The following is a 24,271-nucleotide window of genomic DNA, read 5'->3' as shown; positions in this document are numbered from 1 at the left end:
CCCAGCAGAAGACTGCCCCTCCCTGAGCCTGGTTCTGCTGGAGGTTTCTTCCTGTTAAAAGGGAGTTTTTCCTTCCCACTGTCGCCAAGTGCTTGCTCATAGGGGGTCGTTTGACCGTTGGGGTTTTTCTGTAATTATTGTATGGCTTTTGCCTTACAATATAAAGCGCCTTGGGGCAACTGTTTGTTGTGATTTGGCGCTATATAAATAAAATTGATTTGATTTTGATTTGATTGGTGGATATATGACGGTTGGCAGTTATTTGGTGGAGGTGCACTCCGAGTGCTCCTCTAGTTTGGGACTTGTGATCCACCACCATCTTTCCACAGTGGATCCGGAGAATTTTATAGACTAAATTTATCTCCGCCTCATTAAGCGCATCAGCAGGAGGACACGTGTAATAATGAGATGGAACACGTTTATGACCTCGTTACGGAGTGAAGAGGCTCCGGTGGACCGTGAGGGGGGACGTGGGTGAGGATGGAGGGTGTGGAGAGGAGACACGCGTGGAGACACGGAGGACAAAAACGTGACGAGGCAGCCAGAGAGCTGTTATGCAACCGCTGACCTACTAACACATATTTCCAAAGAGGAGCCGAGAAACTGGGGCAAAGTGTCGGCGCTCAACACACACAGAACCCGATCCAAGCCATCCGGACCAGCCCGAGCCACACAGCCGAACGCCCACACCGGAACCGGGACAAAACTTTGCCCTTTTTCTGGACATTTCGTGTAAAGGACGCAAGGAAACGAGGAAACGGAACGAGGCAGCTTGTGTGTCGTGAAGCCTCAGTCTTTTTCTTTCTTTATTTTATATATTTTCCAGCAGATGTGCAGGTATGTTTGATTTATTATTGTTATTTTCTGACTGAGAACACGTTATTTTTCCGAGCTGTAACTAATCTTTATATATAATTATTTTCCTCCCCCCCTCTCCGGTAAAACGCACGCTGATGCGCGTGGCCCGGCGGTTATTGTTCACATGCCGGCGGACCGTCTGAGACTTTCACACCGTCAGATCCCCTTCACACGGAAACCCAGCAGGTTGTGGGCTTTCTTGGCTTCCAGGTGGCTGTAAAACCTTCAGCAGTTTGTCCCACATTAACGGCTCAATGTCAAAGCCGCCAAATTCCCCGCACGCCGTTTTCCCGGGAAAGCTGGCCGCTAACGCACGTGGTGCGCTTTTGTTAGCGTGTGGATTTTGTTTACTCAGATGGATCGGTTTTATTTATCTCCTGATGCAAACACTCCGCAGGATTAAAGAAAGCTTTCATTTCGGTTCTGCAGCTGGAGTGTTTCAGTTTCAGGGGACATTAGTGCTTCTGCAATCTGTTATTACAAATTATGCACATTTGATATCAGCGTGTGCAGAATAGTGTTTTCTATGAAAATGTAAATTGAAACATTTGTTAAAAAAATAAAAAGATATGTTTATTAAAATAAATACAATGTAATTTTTTAATGGTGCTTTTTTAATTGGTCTGGAGACACTAATGTGAAAATGTGCAAGAATTGAAGACATATTTGTTCAGGATTGTATTTGAACAATCTGTGAACCATAACAATGGGCAAACAGGCAGACTGTGCAAAGTAACAGGAATACATCAGAACCACCAAACCTTAAAACTCAGAGTTTATTCAGAATTTTATCTTTATGTTATTACAGCTGATGGTAAATAAATGGCATGTTTTAATTGGACACTAAAATTTGGAAAAACTACTTTTCATGTTCTTGTTGCACATAAAGTCATTACATATGACACACATATTTAATAAGTTAATTCAGGTAGAAAATCTAACAACTGTTCACTGAGATCTAGCTTCATTTGGACGGACAGTTGAGCGGGTCTATAATTGCCCCACATGGACCAATTGTGTGACTTGATGATCAGTACTGTAAAATAACTGATAAATAATTTCACTGCACACTATGCCAACAGACCCGGGACCTTCTCCCTGTGAGGCAGCAGTGCTAACCAGTAAACCACCGTGCCGCCGACAAACAATTATTTCCTTAAATTCCATTACCCATAATGCTGCAGTGTCAGACTGGAATGGATGGTTCTGTTTGTCAGGAGGCAACTGGTCCAACAACAACCGCGGGTTGTGCTAATGCTAGGAGGAGACGCTAATGCAACAATTTAATCCCGGATTTCACGAGCGCTCATCCTGTTAAATAAAACTAAGTCGTCACGTTTAACAGTCAGTTTTCTTTAGCGGTCACATAATTAGTGAAATGGAGATCAGCTGTGTTTAGTTAAAGGGTTTGAAGTGATTGTAGTATAAATACCGCTGTGTCCGGGTGGTCTAACTTGTGAATGAGTATTGTGACTTCACCCTGAAGACAAAAGAACATCACAGGCCTAGACACGAGAAAGTTTCCAAGTCACTAAATATGCCGCAGAGCTCAAATTAGTCACCAAGAAAATGGAAAAAGTACAGCAAGTTACTCTAAATCTGTCAAGAGCAGACAGTGCTCAAGGACACAGACTGGTGAGGGAAGCCACCAAGACACCAATCCTCAAGGCGCTTCAGGTTTACTTTCGTATTTAACCAGTCGAATGGAACAAAGAAAGTCTTTAAGGAAACCAATTAAATCTGGTTTGGAGATTTTATCATATGCCTTCTGGCCACGTCGAACCTAGATTAAGAATAACAAGCTTTTAAATCACTGACTGAAGAAGTTCCTCAGTTTGTTCTTGATTTGATGTCTTAAAACATTGAAAACATGCAGACACTGGAGGGGTGGATAGTTGTCTTTTTTTAAAATATAAGATTGATTTCCCGATAGCCTGGGGGTGGGGTTATTTATAGGCCACAGTAAGATATTTTAATCCACTTTTGATTTTCAGTGATTTCATTTAAGCTTTTGTTCCTCCTTTTTGTTCTGTGCAGAACATTTGCTTGAGTTGTTTTGGGTTTTCGTTTTTTTTTTTTTTTTTTTTTTGGCATCACTGACGCACACTGGGCTTTTGAAGATGAACATAAAGGTGCAACTTCTTCTCCGAGTCGGTCGTGAGGCGAGCGCTGAGGGACACTGAGGTTCTGACATAACCAGCAGGGTGAAGCAGTAAACAGCAGCTCCCTGATTGACTTCCAGCCGTTTATACCAGATTAACGTGTTTTAGGAATGCTGCACCAACTGGTCTGCACAGAAAGTCCAGAGTTACATTCAGCGATGATGTAACTCTGAAGTCGTCAGTCAGCTGCTCGGCGTCTGCGAGCTATTTTTGACCCGACCCGTCTTTCTGCTCAAAGAAAAATATGGAACAGGAAGAGCAGAAAGGAGGTTCAATCAGATAACAGACTTCCTGCTCGGGCACTCGGATCGCCGCACCTCTGCCGAGTCGGTGGACCGTCTCTGCCTTGAAATGACAAAAACAACTGTACATCCAGGATGTGATGTCATGGATGGAAACCCCGATCCAGCGGTGAGGTCATAGTGCACTCACCGTCAGCTGGTCTGGTTTCTGCACTGTGTCAGCCAGGCTTCTGGATGTGGGTCAGACCTGGATGTGGGTGAGGACAGTAAGTTGTGCACCAATAAGAAGTCACAGACTCTTAATTTAGACTCACGTCCCAGTTTTCTTATTTACACAGAACAATTTACAGTGAGTCAACAGCAGTTAGTCTGCTGACTTTAACAGACACAGAAGTTAGTCTGCTGATGTCAGTAGATAGTAGTTAGTTAATCTACTGGCTATTAGTAGTTAGTCTGCTGACATTGAGCAGACTGTTAATAATAGTTAGTCTAGTAGTTATATGACTGTTAGTAGTGTAGCAGTTAGTCTGCTGATAGGTAATAGCCTACTGGCTGTTAGTAAATCGTTAGCAATTAGTTATTCTGCTGGCTGTTACTAGACTGATGGTAGTTAGATTACTGAGTGGGTTAGTCTGTGACTGTTACTCGTCTAGCACTTAGTCTGGTCATCGTTACTAGACAGTTGCTAGTGCATTAATCTCCTGGCTGTTAGTAGACTGTTAGTAGCTAGTCTGCTGATGTTAGATAGCAGTTAGTGAACCTGCTGGCTGTTACTAGGCTGTTGATAGTTAGTGCAGTAGTTAGTCTGCTGACAGTTAGGTAGATAGATAGATAGATAGCAGTAGTTACATCTACCGGCTGTTAGTCAACTGTTGGTGGTTAGTTAATCTGCTGGCTGTTACTAGACTGTTGATAGTTAGTGCAGTAGTTAGTCTGCTGGCGGTTAGGTAGATAGATAGTAGTAGTTACATCTGTTGGCTGTTAGTCAACTGTTGGTGGTTAGTTAATCTGCTGGCTGTTACTAGACTGTTGATAGTGCAGTAGTTAGTCTGCTGGCGGTTAGGTAGATAGATAGTAGTAGTTACATCTGTTGGCTGTTAGTCAACTGTTGGTGGTTAGTTAATCTGCTGGCTGTTACTAGACTGTTGATAGTTAGTCTGTTGACTGTTTACGGGAGGTGATGGTCTAGTGGATAAGCTGTTGGGCTTGAAACCAGAGGATCCTCGGTTCAAATCCCAGCTTGACTGGAAATCACTAAGGACCCTTGGGCAGGGTCTTTAATCCCCTAGTTGCTCCCGGTGTGTAGTGGGCGCCTTGCGTGGCGGCACCCTGACATCGGGGTGAATGTGAGCATTATGTTAAAGCGCTTTGAGCGTCTGATGCAGATGGAAAAGCGCTATATAAATGCAATCCATTTACTATTTACTGTTAGTAGTCTAGCAGTTAGTCTGCTGATTGTTAATTGTAGTTAGTGTGTAATCTACCGGCTGTAGTAGACTGTCAGCAGTAAGTGTGCTGACTTAGTAGACCATTGGTAGTCTTGTTTTGGACATGTCCTGTTGTGATCGAGTATCGGTGTAAATCTACATGTCAGAGTTGAACAGAATTTAATTGGATGCCTGTTTCGAACACGGATTACTCGAGCACGTTCTAGCGCCCCCTTGGGTAAATCTGAGGCACTACTGATGTTGGAATAATGACACTAAATTTGTGGCTAAAATGGGCAAATTGCCTGAATGACCTGTTTTGGATCAATGTCTCTGAGTTTGTTGGGTTTTGGGGTCAAAATGGAAGCGGCACACTGCCCCCCCCCCCACCCGTGTGGTGTTGGGTAAACTAAATACGGTGGAGGAGGGGAAAGGACGCCATGCATTTCACTCACACTTGCCTCAGAGGGGGTCAAGGTGAAACAATTCCTCCCGGAGCAGCAAGTGTCTGGGAATTCCTTCAGATCTACACATTCCTACATGGAAAAAACAAAACTACAGAGTAGCTGGTGGAATTCTTCTTTTAAAGGATGACAATTTAGCTGCAAAATGTAGATGTAAAAATCTAATTTTACAAACAACAGTAAAAATCTTGAAGCAAAGTGGCCACATGTGCCTGATGACATCATACAGGGAAACTGTAGTGGAGTGCTATCCTGTAGGAGGCAGTAGTGAGTTAAGAGCAATTGCTCTTCCTCTGCGTTTTTGCACTTGTCTGTCTCTCTGACACAGAGAACCAACAACCTTCCAAACTCACTACTGCCTCCTTCATGGCCAGTGTACTGTAGGCGTTCAGCACTGCTTTGCGACGTCATCAAGTACAATGTATTATTCAACACACAATCATCTATTCTCCCAACACATCTGCCTTAAAAAAGGCAAATAAAAAGACTTTAATAGAAAACTGATCTAATCTACGCTCGAGTCTTCCATGTTGCTTCTAGCAAACTAGCTGAAATTTCACATCTTTTAAAGAAAATCCCTCTCTGATCCACTGCACAAAGTATCTGTAAAACTTGTAAAGTAACACTATGCAGCGTTTCTTCAACAGCTACAGCAACCTAGGTGTCTTGGTGGCTTCCCTCACTAGTTTCCTACTTGAACAGTCACTCAGATTGCGAGAAGCGCCTCCTCCTCCGGACAGCTTTATCAAACAGTACCATGCCGTTTGTATTTTTTCATGATTCATGGAAATGATGTCCAAGAAAATGTTCATGTATTAATCCCAGACAGCAGAACTGGACAAATAAGGACAGAGAATGGACATTTTCAGGACATTCTCCGTCAGTAACCTGCAGCTTCTATATAACATGCAACAGCAGCCCCCACCTCCTGGTGCAGGACATTACATCTGCAGATGCGGGCGTGCCGCTGACGTCATCTCTCTCCAGCTTTTTAAATTTTTTTCCCTCCAGGAGCTGCTGATGTGCTGCACTGTCGGTTATCTGGAGCGTGTCGGAAATTAGTGTTACATCAAAGCTTGACAGGGTTTGGTAACCTGATTTTTAGGCTGATGCTGTTTTTTGTTCTGTAACATTCCTCACTCTATTTTTAGGGAGCGCTCTAATATGCTCCTGCAGTTCCACTGACCTATTTAAACTGCGCCACCGTCAAACACAGGAGTGTTAATGGCTTAACGCTGTTTCTAGGTCAGTGGGACAGCATGAACGTATTTCTTCTTCTTTTCCGTCAAGTTCGTTTTTCTTTTTTGGCTCTTCGTAAATCTTTGGAATTATTTGACTGGATCAGACATTTTCCTACATCTCTTGTTGATTCGGCCCAATATCATCCATCTTCATGATGAACCTTATAACGTATGCTATGGTATATTATTTATGTATGAAGATTAGTTGAGGGAGCCACCAAGACACCCACAGCAACTCTGAACAGAAGGCAGTATAAGCAAATGTGGGCGAGCTCAACCTAGACTTCCATGTCTTCTCCGACACTCTACAGTGAAGGAAAAAGTCAGTTATCTGTCTCGTCCCTCCAATCACAGCCACAGAACGTTACAGCAGCTCACAGTGTCCCAGTGCATATACAGAGGTAACCAAGTTAGTGCACTTTAAAGATAAAGATGAGACATGTAAATAGTGTTATAATAGTTTCAAGGTCACAATGCCTTTGTGCAACTTAAAGATGACATAACAAGGTCATTTATTCCGGCCAAAGCAGAGAAATTCAGCAGGGAAATTTGACAAAAATTGACAGGTGAGCACCAGAACAAAGGACCCATGTAAAAAAAAAAACTAGAGTAGATTGTAGGCAAGTGTCTTCTTTGTTAGTTTAGTTGTTAGTTTGAACTTGTGACAATGGAGCGTTTGTACTCCTGAATTTGTTGATTTTCTAGGAAGATATGTAGAAACGTGTAGCACGAAAAAAGGTATTTTTCAACCTAGTAAAGTCAACTAATTCAGGATAAGCGTGGAAGATGTCACATTTCTGTCTGATACCTTCAACTCTATTATTAATTCTAAATAATGGAGTTGGAAACAAAAGGGGAGCATATTGTTAGATAACATAGAAGATGTGACGTTGAGGAAAGCTGAGTCTGAACGGTTTTGTCCTGGATGTCTGTAAACATTTGTCCACAGCGATGATATCGACTGTGTGAATCTTGAGATGTTTCATGTTTCTTCGCGGGTTCCAGAGATCCGTGTATTGATATTAGCTTATTAGCTTAATGCTCGACAGTCCAACCTGACCAGTAAATGTTAACGTAAAGTTCAACTCCAGTTCCAATGAAGTTGGGACGTTGTGTAAAATGTAAATAAAACAGAATACAATGATTTCAAATCCTCTTCATACTATATTCAGTTGAATACACCACAAAGACAAGATATTTAATGTGCAAACTGATAAACTTTGTTTTGTGCAAATATTTGCTCATTTTGAAATGGATGCCTGCAACATGTTTCAAACAAGCTGGGACAGTGGTATGTTTACCACTGTGTTACATCACCTTTCCTTCTAACAACACTCAATAAGCATTTGGGAACTGAGGACACTAATTGTTGAAGCATTGTAGGTGGAATTCTTTCCCATTCTTGCTTGATGTACGACTTCAGTTCTTCAACAGTCCGGGGTCTCCGTTGTCGTATTTTGCGCTTCATATGTGCCGCACATTTTCAATGGGCGACAGGTCTGGACGGCAGGCAGGCCAGTCTAGTACCTGCAATCTTTTACTATGAAGCCACACTGTTGTAACACATGCAGAATGTGGCTTGGCGTTGTCTTGCTGAAATAAGCAGGGAGGTCCCTGAAAAGACGTTGCTTGGATGGCAGCATGTGTTGCTCCAAAACCTGGATGTACCTTTCAGCATTGATGGTGCCATCACAGATGTGTAAGTTGCCCATGCCATGGGCACTAACACACCCCCATACCATCACAGATGCTGGAGTTTGAACTTTGTGCTGGTAACAATCTGGATGGTCTTTTTCCTCTTTTGTCCAGAGGACATGACGTCCATGATTTCCAAAAACAATTTGAAATGTGGACTCATCAGACCACAGCACACTTTTCCACTTTGTGTCTGTCTATTTCAAAGAAGCTTGGACCCAGAGAAGGCTGCGGCATTTCTGGATGTTGTTGATGTTTGGCTTTCACTTTGCATGGTAGAGTTTTAACTTGCACTTGTAGATGTAGCGACGAACTGTAACTGACAATGGTTTCTGAAGTGTTCGTGAGCCCACGCAGTAAGATCCTTTACACAATGATGTCAGTTTTTAATGCAGTGCCACCTGAGGGATCGAAGGTCACGAGCATTCAGTGTTGGTTTTCGGCCTTGCTGCTTACGTGTAGAAAGTTCTCCAGATTCTCTGAATCTTCTGATTATATTATGGACTGTAGATGATGGATCCCTAAATTCCTTGCAGTTGAACGTTGAGAAACATTGTTCTTAAACTGTTGGACTATTTTTTCACACAGTTGTTCACAAAGTGGTGATCCTCGCCCCATCTTTGCTTGTGAACGGCTGAGCCTTTTGGGGATGTTCCTTTTATACCCAGTCATGACACTCACAATTAGTGTCCTCAGTTCCCAAACGCTTATTGAGTGTTGTTAGAAGGAAAGATGATGTAACACAGTGGTAAACATACCACTGTCCCAGCTTTTTTGAAACGTGTTGCAGGCATCCATTTCAAAATGAGCAAATATTGCACAAAAACAAAGTTTATCAGTTTGAACATTAAATATCTTGTCTTTGTGGTGTATCAATTGAATATAAGTTGAAGGATGATTTGAAAATCGTTGTATTCTGTTTTATTTATATTTTACACATCGCAACTTCATTGGAATTGGAGTTGTAACTAAGTCCCTTTGGCTTGTTTTCAGTTGGTGTCGCCACAGCAGATTCAGGGTGGAGTTTTATACCAGATGCCCTTCCTGATGCAACTCCACATTACATGGAGAAATATGGCAGGCGTGGGGGTTTGAACCAGGAGCTGAAACCATGCACACACTAACCACTTGGCCCCCACTCCTGCTCCAGTAACAACCCCTCCCCAGAACGACGTAAAACTGGTTATTGTGTAACCGGGTAGACAGCTTCATTCCGCCTGGTCATGAACTAAATGCCCTGAGAGGTGTCGGGCGGTTGGTTTTTGTGTTGCGCCCCCACCCTGCTGACACTGGATGAGGAAGTTCACCAGCTCGCCGTGTTGTGTAACGTCAGACAAGCTGCTGATTTTTGTGCAGCTGTTTCAGATTTTTCAGTGACGAAGTTGCACCTGCAGCTTAGTTTGACACATTACCACCCAAATTTAAACATTTAAGCAGGAAATTAGAGACATTTCTTTGCAGTTTTAACAAGTTTTTATTGTTTGATGCCACAAAAAAAGGTGTAATCTCAAAGTAGATAGAAATCTCTGAAATATGATTCATGAAATGAAACCAAAACAGTGATTGGACTGAAGCAGGCTCTCTTCAGAAATGGAGCAAATGTGCCTGAAGACAAGTGAGGGAAGCCATCGAGACACCCATGTTTATTCTTAAGGAGTGACAAGCTTCAGTGGCTGTGATTGGAGAGAGTGAGCATACAAAAAAAAAAACTATCTTTTGCTTCACCAGTCACAGTGAAAGGAGTTAAAAATAAATATGAAGTCCATTTGGGAGTGTGAATGTGTTTGTGTCTATATGCATCAGGCCTGTGGTAGACCGGCGGCCTGTCCAGGGTGGACTCCTCCTCTTGCCTAATGATTGCTGGGATAAGCTCCACCTCCTCACTCTTCACTGTAATCAGCGGGTTGAGAACTGATAGATAGGCTAGCATTCGCCAAAAACGCACAAGCTGAGATTTAACGTTTTTGTCATAATAATTCCCTTTTCTGTACCGCTACTGCACATGCCCAAAGAATCTCTCCAGTCACAGCCACTGAAGCTTGTTCAGGGTTGTCATGAGTGCTTTGTTGGTTTTTGGGCAAAGTGTGATCTGAAGACGTGTAGATTTGGACACGTTGATCCTGGAACAACAGTTTGTACTAATATAGGCCACACTGAAGCACAGTTTTGCTTTATTAACAGCTAACATATCTCCATCTCTCCCCCTCTTGTTGTCTTTAACCCTGTTAGGGGTCATCAAACAGCCACAGAAAAGCTGCATGCTCGGGGAGCTCTGCAGGAGACACACTGACCTACATCTAATGGAAAACACTGCAAGAAGCAGGACGTCAGCCTGACAGATGTCTCCTCTCGGGTGAAGATTAAACTCCAACCATCTCAGAAAAAAAAAAAAAAATCACCCTCCAGAGATTATTCTGAACTACACACAGCTGAAAGACTTTGGGGGAAAGAAGAATTTTGCTTCTTTTTAAGGTTCTTCATTAAAAACACGAGTTCAATGTCTGAGATCATCGTGGAGGTCCGTCTCTTTTTAATCTTCTTGGCAAATTTAGACACCTGAAGGGTTTGAAAAGGAAGCAACCATTTTCAAAGGTGAATTCAATGAGGCTGCACCAACGAGGAGCACAAACACCTCATCCAGACCTTTTTTCTGATCCTGCAACATAAATCAAACTCCAGACTAACAAAAGAAGAAACGCTAACTCATCCCCTCCCTTTGTCCTTTGGCCCCAAAGCTGAACCAAATGGACAGTCTGGGTCTACACATCCCAGCGACCAACAACGCAAACACCATGGAGGTGGACACCTTCCCCGCCTATAGTGCGAGCCTCCCGTCCCCACTTCCTGAAGGTGGGGTGCGTATTAGCCGGCAGGCTAAAGGTTCCAAGCCGACTGTGACCTCCCGTCGCAAGCGGGAGTTCATTAGTGATGAGAGAAAGATGCTTCCTACTGGGAAAAACGGAGGAAGAACAATGAAGCAGCCAAGCGCTCAAGGGAGAAGCGTCGCCTCAATGACATGGTGCTAGAAAACCGGGTCATGGCACTCAACGAGGAGAATGTGCGTCTTAAAACCGAGCTCCTTCAGCTCAAGTTACGCTTCGGCCTCATCAGCACAGCCTCCTACATGGAAAAAAGTCAGCAAATCTCCAACGGGATCGGTGACGGGAGCACGAGCAGCAACAGAAGCAGCACTAACGGCTCCTCTAGTAGCAGCGCCTACCTCTCAAGCAGTGGCTACTCTAGTGCATCCCAGGTGATGCTGAATTCTGACTCCTCTGAACGGAGCATTCGAGCCGCGGTGAGCGCCACACATCAATCCACAAGTACTCTCCACGGGGCTCCATCTCTGATATGTCTGATGGGTCCTCGAGAGACAGTCCAGAACCTTCGAGCTACACCATTAAGAAGGAGCCCTCAAGTCTGGAAGTGGCCAGAACGGAAAGCAGTGCGATTACTAACAGGAGGCTCAGTGGATTCAGTCACGAGACCCACAGCAACAGTCACACCACACTGGTATCTCCTCACCAGCCAACCACTCCGCTGACTGAGAGTTCCCTGGACTACAAGCAGCAGCAGCCACAACAGTGCCACACAGTGAGCAACAGTACAGCTCCTCAAGCTGCCTCTGCACAGAGGAGCGTCATCCTGTACAGATCGAGCAGCGGCTGTTATCCCATGGAGAGTCAGAGACCAGAAGACCACAAACACCAGACCCAGCAGAGTAGACTCTTGCAACATGGCCAGCAGAGCTTCACCTCCAACATCTCCGACTGCTCGGTGACCATCACGGAGGTTGCTGAAAAACTAGAGAGAACGAAGACCTTGGACTCACCACAATATGAATACACAGATGGTTATGCAGACTCCACCGAAGAGTTGCAGAAAAGGTACACTGCCTCAGCTCAGCAACAGCACCAGGAACATTACAGCTACCAGGACGAAGAAAGCAGGTTTCAGTATGCAGAAGACCACCAGAACTCATTTGCCCCCGATCTAATCCACAACACTGAGGAGTGCAAGTCCTCCTTTCCCCAACACAACGGCTACCTCAATACACTGGATGAGGAACCCCCAGAACTCACCTACGAGGGAGGTCCCCAGCACGACTGCTTCTATCAGGAGAATTCCTCTGGTAAGGACACTTCATCCAGTGATGGGGATGCCCGGAGCTCTGACAAGGAGGGTTCCACAGATGATGAGTCACCCTCATCCTCCTCAGACACTGGCAGCTACCACCAGAATGTGGTTGGAGCTGTCGGTTCGCACGTTGAGTGCCAGGCTGAGGTGAAAGCCACTGCCCTTCCCCACAAGCTCCGTCTCAAGTACAGAGCCCTGTCCAATGGAGCATCGGGAGCTCAGGCGGAGGGACTGGGCAGCCCTTCAACTTCAAAGTCCCCATCTCCCACCTTGCCACAGCACCCATACTTGGCTTTACCCACCATCCATCACAGTGGCCAAGTGCACGGGGACGGCAAAGACTGTGAGAATGAGATGGATTATGTGGAAGAGGACGAGCCTCTGTTTAACGAAGGAGCAGAGGCAGAAAGTCATGGAGCGAGAGAGTGATCTAGCAGCGGAAGAAGCGGTCGCAATATGAGGCGAGCTTAAGAACAAAGAGCAGAGCTGGTGTTCTTCTGGTGCCTGGACTCTGTTGTCTGACACCTCACACTGCTACGTGACAGGACAGAAAAGAAGCCAGGGACCTTTGCAAAGTGTAGTAAGGATGTCGTTTCATCCTCAAGTTTCACTGTGTCACCAGTTTCCCTTCCTACCTCCTACATTATCTCTAATAACTTCACGAGGGAGGGAGTAGAATGAGACGCTCTGCAGCCGGAGTCTGAGATACATCGATATTACTCAATTACTCATTCTAAAGTGCCCTGGTGGCTGACTTGTGTATAACACTTCTAGTATGGCTTTATGGGAACGTAATTTTGACCAAAGACTACAGATCCTTTAGAGCCTCCCCCCTTTTTTTTTTTGGCAATGAGCAGCATTCTCCCTCCCTCTGAACGTTCACCCTCTCCTTCAGGGGTCATGAACCCTGCTCCTGGCTAATTAATTAAGTCAGGTGTGCTCAACCAATCAAGAGCAAGGAAACACCAGACTTCATCAATAAGCCAAAGCAGGTAGATGTGGAGAACATGCAGGAGCAGGGTCACTGACCCCTGGTCTACTCCTCCATCACCTACATGGTAACCCCCTTCACTTTTGAAGCACTTAGATTGTATATTACTGTGACATATAATTTGCATATATGGAAAATATATATTTTTAAGAAAAATGTGGCAAAAAAACTGAGATCTGGAAGCTGACTTAAAAGTGAAGACAGTTTTTATTCGAGAGACATCTTGTACAGTCCCTTTACTTTGTCTAGCAAATGATGCAAACATTTTCGAGCCGTAACCTGTTTAAAAAAAAAGTCAGCTTCTCATTAAAATAGTCAAACCTACTCAACACGCAAAAAGTACTTTTCACCGCAGGGACTAGATCCTCAGTACTGTAATATCGGGTCTTTAAGACCAGCCCAGAAACAGGCTGAGATCCTGATTCCATTTCCACCAGGCGAGAAAGACCCCGATCGTCATCGTGACACAAGTGCTACAGGTGCACTCAAACTAGTCCCAACTTGTTAAAGCTCTACATCTTTACTTGGACCCAGTTCCAGTGCTGCTGAATTTACAGTTTGATTTCATTCATACGTTTACGCTGGTAAACAATTCAACAAATACCGTATAAGTAGCATAAAAGTCCACGCTGGAGGTAGTGCCTCAAGACATCCCTGGTACATCATAAATTCAGTTCTTAGTTCCTCCAGTGGAAACAGTTCAGAGACCAGCTCCTGCGGTGGAAACTTACCATCGAAGCCCATTAATTGAATATCAGTTCAGGCTATTCAGTCACACGTCACTTTTAGCAAAACCTAATAAGCACAACGAAAGCCTCATTTACTGGGTATTAAAAATAAATAAACAATTAACTCATTTTCCAGACAAACACCTCTCGAGTCCACAACCAGCAAAGCTGTTCTCACTTCAACAGGTGCCTCTTTTACTGACTAGATATCAGCCAGTGTCTTAACAAGCCGACTCATTTCACCCAATTCTTTTAGCTGCAGTCAGTAAATCTTCATTAAAACTTTGTTAGCACGATGTTTCACCATTACCGAAGGCTGCTGAATGTCCTCATTTTGACCGCACACAGGAAATTATACCCACAGACAAATATGTTTGATTTCGTTTGTTACCTTACCTGCGTTTTTACTTGTCCACCTGCGGTTACAAACCTTGTTAGCGATCAGACTTTAATCCCCCTTTAAACGATTTATTCAGAACATGTCGGCGCTGGTTGTGACTTTACACATTTTGCACGTGATGTGCATCACATGGAATGTTAAATGTGAGTAATGTTAGTTGTCTATTTGATTAGTCATTCAAGCTTATGCTAGTTAGCACTTAAGTCAGTGAGGTGGTTATATGTGAATTACTTTTTTTTTTACTACAGCTAATGCTAGTTAGCTTTTAGTCAACATATTAATCACTCAAGTTAACATGAATGAAGTGAACATATTAGAGCGCTAGCATTTGTTGTGAATTTGATGTTTTCCCCCTACTGAAGTTAAAGTAGCCTTTAGCCAACATATTATTTAATCAAACATAAATTTAATCAATTCAAGATAACATGAATTAGCATATTAGCGTGCTAATGCTTGATTTGATGAGTCACACCAGCTAACAGTATACAAATAATGAATGTTTATGAGTACAGTGGTAAGAATATTTCATGGAGGTGAAAGATGGAACATTCTATCGTTCACCTCCATGAAATATGCTTCCCATAGCATGAATGAAAAAAAACATTATTTGTTTTATATGATAACAGATCAATGTCATTTGATGTTTTACTTAAAATTCTTCTCTGAGCAGGAATCTGAGGACACCAGGACCCAGCAGTTTGGTCCGGCTGCTGCATTTAGCTTCCTCATATCATGGAAACATTTTTACGAAAAGCTGAGGTTTGCAGTAGAGCGAAACTTATGGGACAAAAATGTGCGGTACTGATGTCACTCATAAAATGGGAAAAATATTAATGTCACAGTCTACCAATCCAATGATGAGGATCTATTTTGACATCATATAGCAGATTTTAGGTAATTAATCACATCCCGTAGTGAGCTAAAGTAAATGAACAACCTGGTTTGGTTTAGTTCCTGGAATGGAAAAAAAAAAAAGGGGGGGGGGGGGGGGGAGACATCCATTTTTCTTTTTTCCTCACGATGACTAAAAGTTGACCTTCCTGTAGATGTCAGGTTGAAGCTTCCAGGAAATAGTCAGACTCGGCGGTCTTCTGTAGCAGTGAGGTATCCTGAGAATAAAGTGAAGCATTTTGGGAATAAATGGCCAAAATGTCCCGAGACTCTCCCAATGCAGTCGCTCATAAAACGTGTAAAAGTTAAGGTGTTTCACTTCCTGGTGCCTGGCCACTATGTAGAAATGTAAAGTCGTCTCTTTATCTCTTGTACACTACTGTTGTTGTTTTATTATTATAATTATTTTCTATTCTATTTGTTTATTTTTGGATATTGTTGTGTGTTTTATTGCCATCCTGTTGTGTCATTTGCTCTTCCGGGTCGTGTTGTGTATTTACCATTTTTACGCCGTGTTACTGTGTAATCTTTGTCGTTTGCCAAAATGCTTTTTGAAAACAGAGAAAAGAAAAAGAACAAAGTTTGTCCAGAAGTGATTATTTATTGCTTCACATGGATATGCAAAATGGTTACAAATAAATAATTAAAGGGGGGAAAAAGTGTGTTGATTGTGAAATAAAAATGTTGAAATTGCCCATTCTGAAGTTTTTGTCTTGTAAACATGCAGTTTTGTCTAACCTGGTTCTTGCAGTTGATCAGTTCACTCGGTGTTAATCAAAGAGGAAATATTTTGGGTAGCGTTGTGGTACTCAAGTCCGGTCTTGCTCTCAAAATCAACTTTTCACTTACTGTATTAAAAATCTCTAATCCTTTAATGTGACCCATCAAAAGATCTCAATATCCATTTCAACATGTTCACTTTTGGTCAGCTTTTTTTGTTTTGGTTGTTTCGACTTCTTACAATGTTCGACTTCAGTGGAGCCCGTCTCCCCTACAGGAAGTTCACTTTTGAATGTAAACAGGAGTGACAGACTTTTAAAATTCATAGTCTTGAAAACAGACTTGGTTTTTGACATCTTGGCCTCAACTAGGTCTTTCCTCCTCCAAGGACTAAGTCTTGACTTGGTCTCAACTGCTTCAAAATAACAGCCTTGATTTTGACTCACACTTAACCCTAAAGGTCTTGGTCTTGACACTGGCTCTACAAAGGTGGTCTTGTCCATAGACATTATAAAGAGGAGACAGCGCATCGACCGCTGATGCCTAGCGGCGCTGACGAACTGTAGGGCCGCCATCTTAGACCGGTCAACCAGCCTGCTCCACTCGGTCCTGTTTGGCAGCACAGCACATTTAATCCATCGTATCTCTCTGAATAGGCAGCACGGTGGCTTAGTGGTTAGCACTGTTGCCTCACAGCGAGAAGGTCATGGGTTCAATTCCTGTGGCCTTTCTGTGTGATGTTTGCATGTTCTCCCCGTGTTTGCATGGGTTTCCTCCGAGTGCTCCGGTTTCCTCACACATCCAAAAGACATGCGGGTCAGGTGGATTGGACTCTTTAAAATTGTCTGTAGGTGTGTCTGTGTTTGTTTGTGGCCCTGCGACAGACTGGCGTCCTGTCCTGGGTGTACCCCGCCTCGCACTCTATGACTGCTGGGATAGGCTCCAGCCCCCTGCAACCCTTAATTGGACTAAGAGGTAGAAGATGAATGAATGACTGAACTCTCTGAATACTAAACTGATTTTCACACGGATTTTTTCTGCAAATGTCATACATGTAGCTATGACACAGGACAAATGGGTTGTCATATTTTAATATTCATAGTGGGATTAACAGTAACAATATTCTTATATAGCCTAGACTGTAGACAGGTATTACGCAAACACACACACACATATATATATATACATATACATATATATATATATACACACACACAAATATATGAAAGAAGCAAATAATGGCAGTAAAGTCAACTATTTTAGTAATTTGAAGATACAATATATGATTAGGCTATATAACAAAATACTAATGAATACATTAAATTTCTATATAAAACATAATAGATGTTAGATATCAGTGAAAATTACAAAATATATAAATCATATCAATAGAATCAATATATAATTCATACACACACACATATATATACATATATATATATATCTCACATAGTGTATCAATATAGTTCATATCAGGACAGAGCGAAAGAGGCTGTACAAAGCAGAGAGAATAAAATGTAAACTGTCAGATTAACACAAGAACATGACGTCTCGCCCCAAACCATATTTACACACGTACAAACTTGCTTGTGAAAGTTTTCCAGCTAAAAGCCCCGACAGAGGACTGTGTACACAGAGCTCTCTGCAGCTCTCAGCACCTCATTACAATAACTACTAATAATCATGCATTATATTCATATAGCACTTTACACAGTGTTAGACACTTTACAGAACAGAGAAAATAAAGAACAAAACTATTATAGAAAGATTAAAAAAATAAACAAGAACATAGATTCAAATGTTCACTGTGCCTTGTGATGGAATCACTACGGTGACCGCTCCAAGATGCCAGCTGCATTTCTTGCACCTCAGCAACCAATGTGGTGTCTACTCTTTTTTAATGTCTATGGTCTTGTCCCTATGCCTAAATTTGGAATGTCCTGAGCTGATCCAAAGTGTCGGTACCAAAACCTAACCCTGCAGCTTATGATCAGTTCTCCTGACTTTATGAAGTTAGAAGAAACATGTCTAAAGGTGAAATGCAAACCTTGAGTTTGTGGTCAAGTTACACAACTGGAGTGAGAAGCTCAACTATCTGGGAGGGACTCAAAGCCCCTCCCAGAAAGGAGCCAGCTGAGGTGGTTCAGGCATCTAGTGAGGACGCCCCCCTGGTCATCTCCCTAGGGAGGTCTTCCAGGCACATCCAACTGGGAGGAGACAGACCCAGGACGTGCTGGAGGGATTATGTCTCCCAGCTGGATTGGGAACAGCTCGGGATCCCCTGGGAACAGTTAAGATTGGCTGAGGATAGGGAAGTCTGGCATGAGCTGCTTAGCCACTGCACCTGGACTCGGATAAGTGGCAGAAAATGAATGAATGAATGTTACACAACTGTCAGCTGTTCTTTATTGCAGTCATTTAAAAAGGGTAAACATGGTGTTGGTCATTATTAAGACATTAGCAGAGGGACAAACTCAAAGTTACCGCCTGGGCTTTCATGAAGTTTGAGGTAAAGGTCCAGAGTTAAGGAAGAGTTGATTAGCTTTTGACTTTGCTCTCCTACTGGTTTGGTGAAACAGCGCCCCCACTGGTACACAAGAAGATGCAAAGATGGACGTAGATGAACACTGAGCATTGGCGGAGGTGTAAACTCACTGAGTGCTCCTATAACTTTATCATCTAGCAAGAAAATCCAACCATTATCTCCATCACATCCACTTCCTGCTTGTGAAATATATAAAGTATAACCCCCTGCCGTTACGTAACCTGCCAGATGACTTTTTTCTTTGTGTTTTTCCTTCAGCTTCGAGCTGGAACAGTTAACAAGCAGATATTCCAGATTAAACCCTTTACACTTTTTCCTCATGTTTTTTCCTTTTCCTCACACTCCTCCTCTCCCACTCTTTTTTCCTTTCCTTCTCTCTTTTGCTCCTCGATTCCTCCCAAAGTCATCACACGGTTTAGTGTTGTGCGGCAGTTTAAAGAAACTGAGCCAGAAGACGAAAAGTAGGTCAGTGAGGAAGGATGGGAAAAAGAAGGAGTTACATAACATTCCTATACGCTGCAAAGCCAAACACGTAAAACACACAAATCAGTCTTCAAGTCGACACTGAATCACAAACACTCGTTTCACAACATGAAGCAACACTTTAACTATCGCAACAAGCCAAGTTACCCCAACTTCATTTTTTGTTTTTCTTTTACTTCATCAAACCAAAATCTAAAAAAGAAAAACTAAAAATGGGCATTATTCTGATCAAACTCTGTTTCGATGCACCAAAAACACAACAAAACTTGTTGCAGAGCAACGAGCATCATTTTGGCTAACAAGTGTAAACAGCCATAAGAAGCTTTCAGATTAAAAACTCAGCTTCATAAGGCCTTAAAATTTCCACGTCACAACGAGGTGAATCCCGGCTTGTAGTTGCCGTGACAGGTGAAAAAAGTGGTACTTTTGGCTGAGTCTCAATTCAGGGTCCACATCCTTTGAAGGCAGCGTTTTACAGAGATATGGCCTCACAAGGCCGCGGAGGCCGAACAAACCCCTCTGAATAGAGACTGTCAACCCCACAGACCATTTTGAGAACGTGTCAGATTATCCCACCTGATTTCCCTACCAACTTTGATAACTGCGTGCAATTAGCTAGCATAGAGGGTGTAACCTGTAGCTAGCATAGAGGGTGTAACCTGTAGCTAGGCAGTTATTGTTTGTTGCTTATTTATACTTAGAAACATTATTCATACATTCATTTATTTTCTGTACCCTTTAATTCCAGTGGGGGAATAATGCAGGGACGCCTGAGATTGTTCGGGCCGTCAGGGGTACACCTGTTGCATCCTTCATTTTTGGGGGAAAAGAAGTCTACATTCGTCGGCCACATTCCAAACAGCCTTTGACATGGGCCCGCGTTGTCTATCACAAATACAGCCTTCGAAGGATGCAGCCCCTGAATTAAGACACACCCACGTCATCTTCCAATGCCTGTGTCGCCATCTGGTGGGGCTTCATGTAACTGTAGATTGTTTATTTTTTCCACATTTAAATTAGAACACAAAGTTAACTAATCGTTCATTTATGGCAGTTAAACACAGTAATTTTGGAACTTATCAAAACAGCATGTAGCCAGAACAGATTATCAGGTTTTAATGAAAACTTTTTAAATGGTTTAAGGGGAAAAATAAACCAATTATTCACAAAAAATAACATAGCTCTGTGTCACAACACATCTTTTCTCTGTTTTTTCAGCCTTTTCTGATCTCTTGGGTTCAGAAGAGTTTGACATTTTTAGTGGATTATAACTGTTTTTTTTTTTTATTATTATTATTTTACAGTGATTGCAGCGTCCTGTAATAATTAAAGATCTATTCTGGAAGTTAATATACAGCTTTAATATCACTGAAGCATCACAAGCAGCTTCTCTTACAGACCAAACTGTGGATGTGTTTGGTGTCACCTTGGCCTGATGTCACAAAGGGAGGAGTGTGCGAGTGTGTGCGCGCGCGTGTGTGTGGTTGGTTATGTAACCAGGATGCTGCAGTAAGTAGGTCATGGGCTCAGGGAGGGGCAGCGGCAGGGTAACGACCAGAAAACTGAGCTGACTGCTTCCATGAGTTCTGTAGGTGCTTGTAGTCACGTTTGCACAAATATGAGAGCCTCAAAAAGGCGAGTGAGCAGACAAAACCGACATCTGTCTGATCTCCGACTCTGAAATAGGAGTCATGAGGTCTGTGTGATGTAGAAACACTCCAGATACAAAGAACGAACATATATTAAACATCAACTCAGTCCAGCAGGTGATGACTGGAGGTCTTTGATACCAGGTGTCTTCAAAGGATCAGGCAGTTCCTGAGAAAGACTAAGATGAGGAGTATCATCTACGACATTTTAGCCATGTGGCTTGTTTCTCTGTGTGTAGGATCCAGCACACAGGTGCCTGAGTGCTGAGGGCCCCAGTAGTTACAGAAGGTCACCTGGTTGCAGCACGGTTATTTTACAGATGTAGGAAAAGGCAGGTTGTCTTCCTGGGTGGTTGCCATCCAGGACCCAAGGCTGTTACATGGTGTAGTGGATGCAGCAAAGTGCAGCACCAGCGCGCGCTCCCAGATGCGACAGTGAAACAAACTGAACTGGAAAAAATGTGATAATGAACCAAAAACAAGATGGGATTTAAACCTCCTACCATTCTAAAATCAAACAGAGCCTGTAGACAACTGACCATTTTAATTCAATTTAACCTTTATTTAACCAGATTAGTCTCATTGAGATCAAGAAAACCCACACAAACATGGGGAGAACAAGCAAATCCACACAAAGGCCACAGATGGGAATCGATCCCATGACCTTCCAGTTGTGAGGCAACAGTGCTAACCACTAAGCCACCATGCCACCCCATGAGCAATGAAGAGCTACAGCAAGTCGCGCACACACCTCTGGCAAGTCCTGCTGGTCCTTCACTGCCAACAGGGGCGGAGTTTTAACAAACTACAAATAACACGGAGCGCGATGGCTGTGTAATCCCACGCTGCCCTCATAACTGTCAGCTGTGCTTGTCAAGAGAAATTGCTGCCCTTTCGCCTCTCCATAAGGCAAAACCTTCCATGTCCTAAAAGTCGAGTACTGTAAAACTCAAATAAAAATGTGTGCCTGCCCCAAAATCATGCGTTTCTCTCATTTATAAATGCCTTTTTTCTTTTAAACTGAATTCTGGGTTTCAACTAGGAAATGTACAGAACCCCTGAAATGGTCACACTGTCCGCTAAATTAAGAAGAGAATTTTTATTTCCACCATGCCAACAGCAGAATCTGATCTCAGGTCTGTTTCGTGTGTGCAGAACAAGCCAGAACTGTGCTGCTGCAGGCGCTCGGCCGGCCACCGTTCAGCCCGAGTCGAGTTTCCTGCCGTGACCCACTTAGTCCACGCTGTCTTCGTTCTAACCCACACTGTAAAACAGGTCAGTGTGTGCACACACACTTCTACCCACAAGAACGCCTTAAACACAGTGAGCCTGTGTGACACACTGACATGCACCCCACCCATGCAGCGCATCAGTGTTAAAATAGGACACAAAGTTGTGCAGTTTTGAGACAAGAAAATTACACCATAAGGAGAGGCAGAGAGGTGAATCAGCTTAATGTTATGCAACGTTAAGCCACCCCTGGGTGCCATCAGCACATCTTGTGCAGGAAGTGGGCATGTGTGTGCATGTGCATGAGGGTGTGGATATCGACCCCCTCCGGTCACGTGTGACTGGCTGCAAACTCTGGCTGCCTGTCGGCGTCTCTGCTCATCTCCAGACTTCACTTTCAGAGAAGTTTGGTCAACAAAACTTGTTGGGAGCGTCACTTCATATCACAGAAACACACACACCCATTTGGTTACTTTATGACAAACCTCAATTTAAAAAAGTTTCTTTTGTACACTTATTTTTAATGAAATCTATAATCTCAAATTTAAAAAATGAAACCAAAATCTGGTTTTACATAAATACTAATATACTTCATTATGAGAAACAATTACATTTACAACCAGCTGTCTTCAGACAACAGGTTGCCCCAAAAATAGTGAATGTGCATGGAGACTCATGAGGGAAGCCACCAAGACACCCATGACAACACTTGACTTCCAAAACTTCACTAGCTGTTACTTCCCAGCTTCATGGTGGAGTGGAACTCAGAAAGACTAAAAGAAGGCAGATTAAATCTAGGCCTAATTTCATCCTGCCCAACCTGAGCCTAGGCTTCAGAGCCCCCCACCCCCCCCAAAAAAGAGGGTTTGTGCTTGCCAACCTTTGCTGATTAGACAAAACATGAGGTTATCGTCTATCTTTAGCTGCAAAGAACCAAGACGATGACATCTGACAGATGCACATCACACAGATGCTCCACTGCAGATACACAACATGCAGATGATACTGTGTTGTGTCATCAAGAATAATGCACAATAAGCATTTCCACATAAACCAAGATCACCTTCATCAGCAGACAAACATGTTGACGTGATGCTGTGACGAGTGAGGTAACTATTAAGGGGATTATCTAATTTAGACTAACCATTTCCCCCATCTGTCAGCTGCTGCAGCAACCGGTTTACTGTCCACTCAGCAATGGGAAAACACGACGACGACTAAAGATATGTTCATATGAGCAATCCATCAAGTCAATACAATCGATGAAGGTTTGAACTAAAGACATGTGACAGTCTGCTCAGAGGTGTGCATATTATACATTTTCTGAACACATTTGATGCCGACACGTCTCATAACAGGTGAGGGACGGCCAGCGTCTCTGCTGACCTGTCCATCTGCTTTTCTGTAACCACGGTGATGGTACAGTTTACTTCTGGTCCGTTTCCTGTGTTTGCTCTTCTGCTAAATTATCTTTTAAGTTTCCTCATTAGGTTTTTGTCTTTGATCAGCAGGCTGAAGGACAAACGTGTCCTCTTCAAAAGGACCAATGTTTCAATCTCTTCTGACTCCATCTAGTGGCAGCTTCTCTAAATTCACCTGTAAACGCTGAAGGTCAACACTGCTCCATGATGATGTCATCGGTTCCTCTTTATCTTTATTGCAGTAAAACGTCATGAACAAAGCAGAAGAAAAACAAACTGCAAAGACTGAGCTGTTTTTTTTAAATTAGTGCTACAATAATTAGCCATAAAGCATAATTATTAACTGCTTTAACTCAACATAAAAATAAGCATCCTTCAAGTGCAGCAGGTTTTCACCTTCAATTACATCACAACCAGACTGAAGTATCACAATGGCACATTTCTACAGACATGCAGCAAAATGTGAACGCATTCTTACATTTCAGAAAAGCACGTGGATGCAGCGATTTAAGGTCTAAAAACTCTGCAGCGTCATCTTATGTTTGTTTTGGTTTTCTTTTTACTATTATAAATTTTAAACACGGTAATCATGAAATGCTGGAAAATTCCACTGACCGCTGATCACAAAAACACACTTGATGTTCGCTGACAGCTGTCTGGTAGTTGTGCAGATTTGACGTCACCAAGGAGAACCTGTACGTTCTAACAGGACACGTCTCATCCACGAGACATTCTTCAGATTTTAAATATGTCCAGTATCACAGACGAGTGGAAAAGAGCTGCTGTGCTTAAAGCGATGCCTCCAGTCTGACCTTTACCATGTGGTGACCTCTGACCTGAAGTTTTCTGTTAAATCTACAGACGTCCGGGAAACCAGACTGCAAACATGGCACGTGTGTGAGTCTTCAGTCAAAAAGTAAAAAGTTAAACTGCTGCTACATTAACAACACTGTAGCGTGTTAAAGGACGATAACGGCCACTTCAGTG

At 43.0% G+C, this 24,271-nt stretch overlaps 1 protein-coding gene across 1 annotated transcript; it reads left to right on the top strand.

Annotated features, from left to right (window-relative positions):
• The first annotated feature begins 3,113 nt into the window (after positions 1–3,113).
• Positions 3,114–15,888, top strand: LOC117527103. Its single transcript, XM_034189278.1, is given in 4 exon segments — positions 3,114–3,431; positions 10,319–11,020; positions 11,023–11,367; positions 11,370–15,888. Coding segments are annotated over 3 exon segments (1,818 nt in total). The 5' UTR covers positions 3,114–3,431; positions 10,319–10,833; the 3' UTR covers positions 12,656–15,888.
• Positions 15,889–24,271: the final 8,383 nt, after the last annotated feature.

The sequence above is a fragment of the Thalassophryne amazonica genome, chromosome 15 (genome assembly GCF_902500255.1).
Source record: "Thalassophryne amazonica chromosome 15, fThaAma1.1, whole genome shotgun sequence".
Taxonomy (NCBI): Eukaryota; Metazoa; Chordata; class Actinopteri; order Batrachoidiformes; family Batrachoididae; genus Thalassophryne; species Thalassophryne amazonica.
This window is presented reverse-complemented; position numbering and strand designations above follow the sequence as displayed.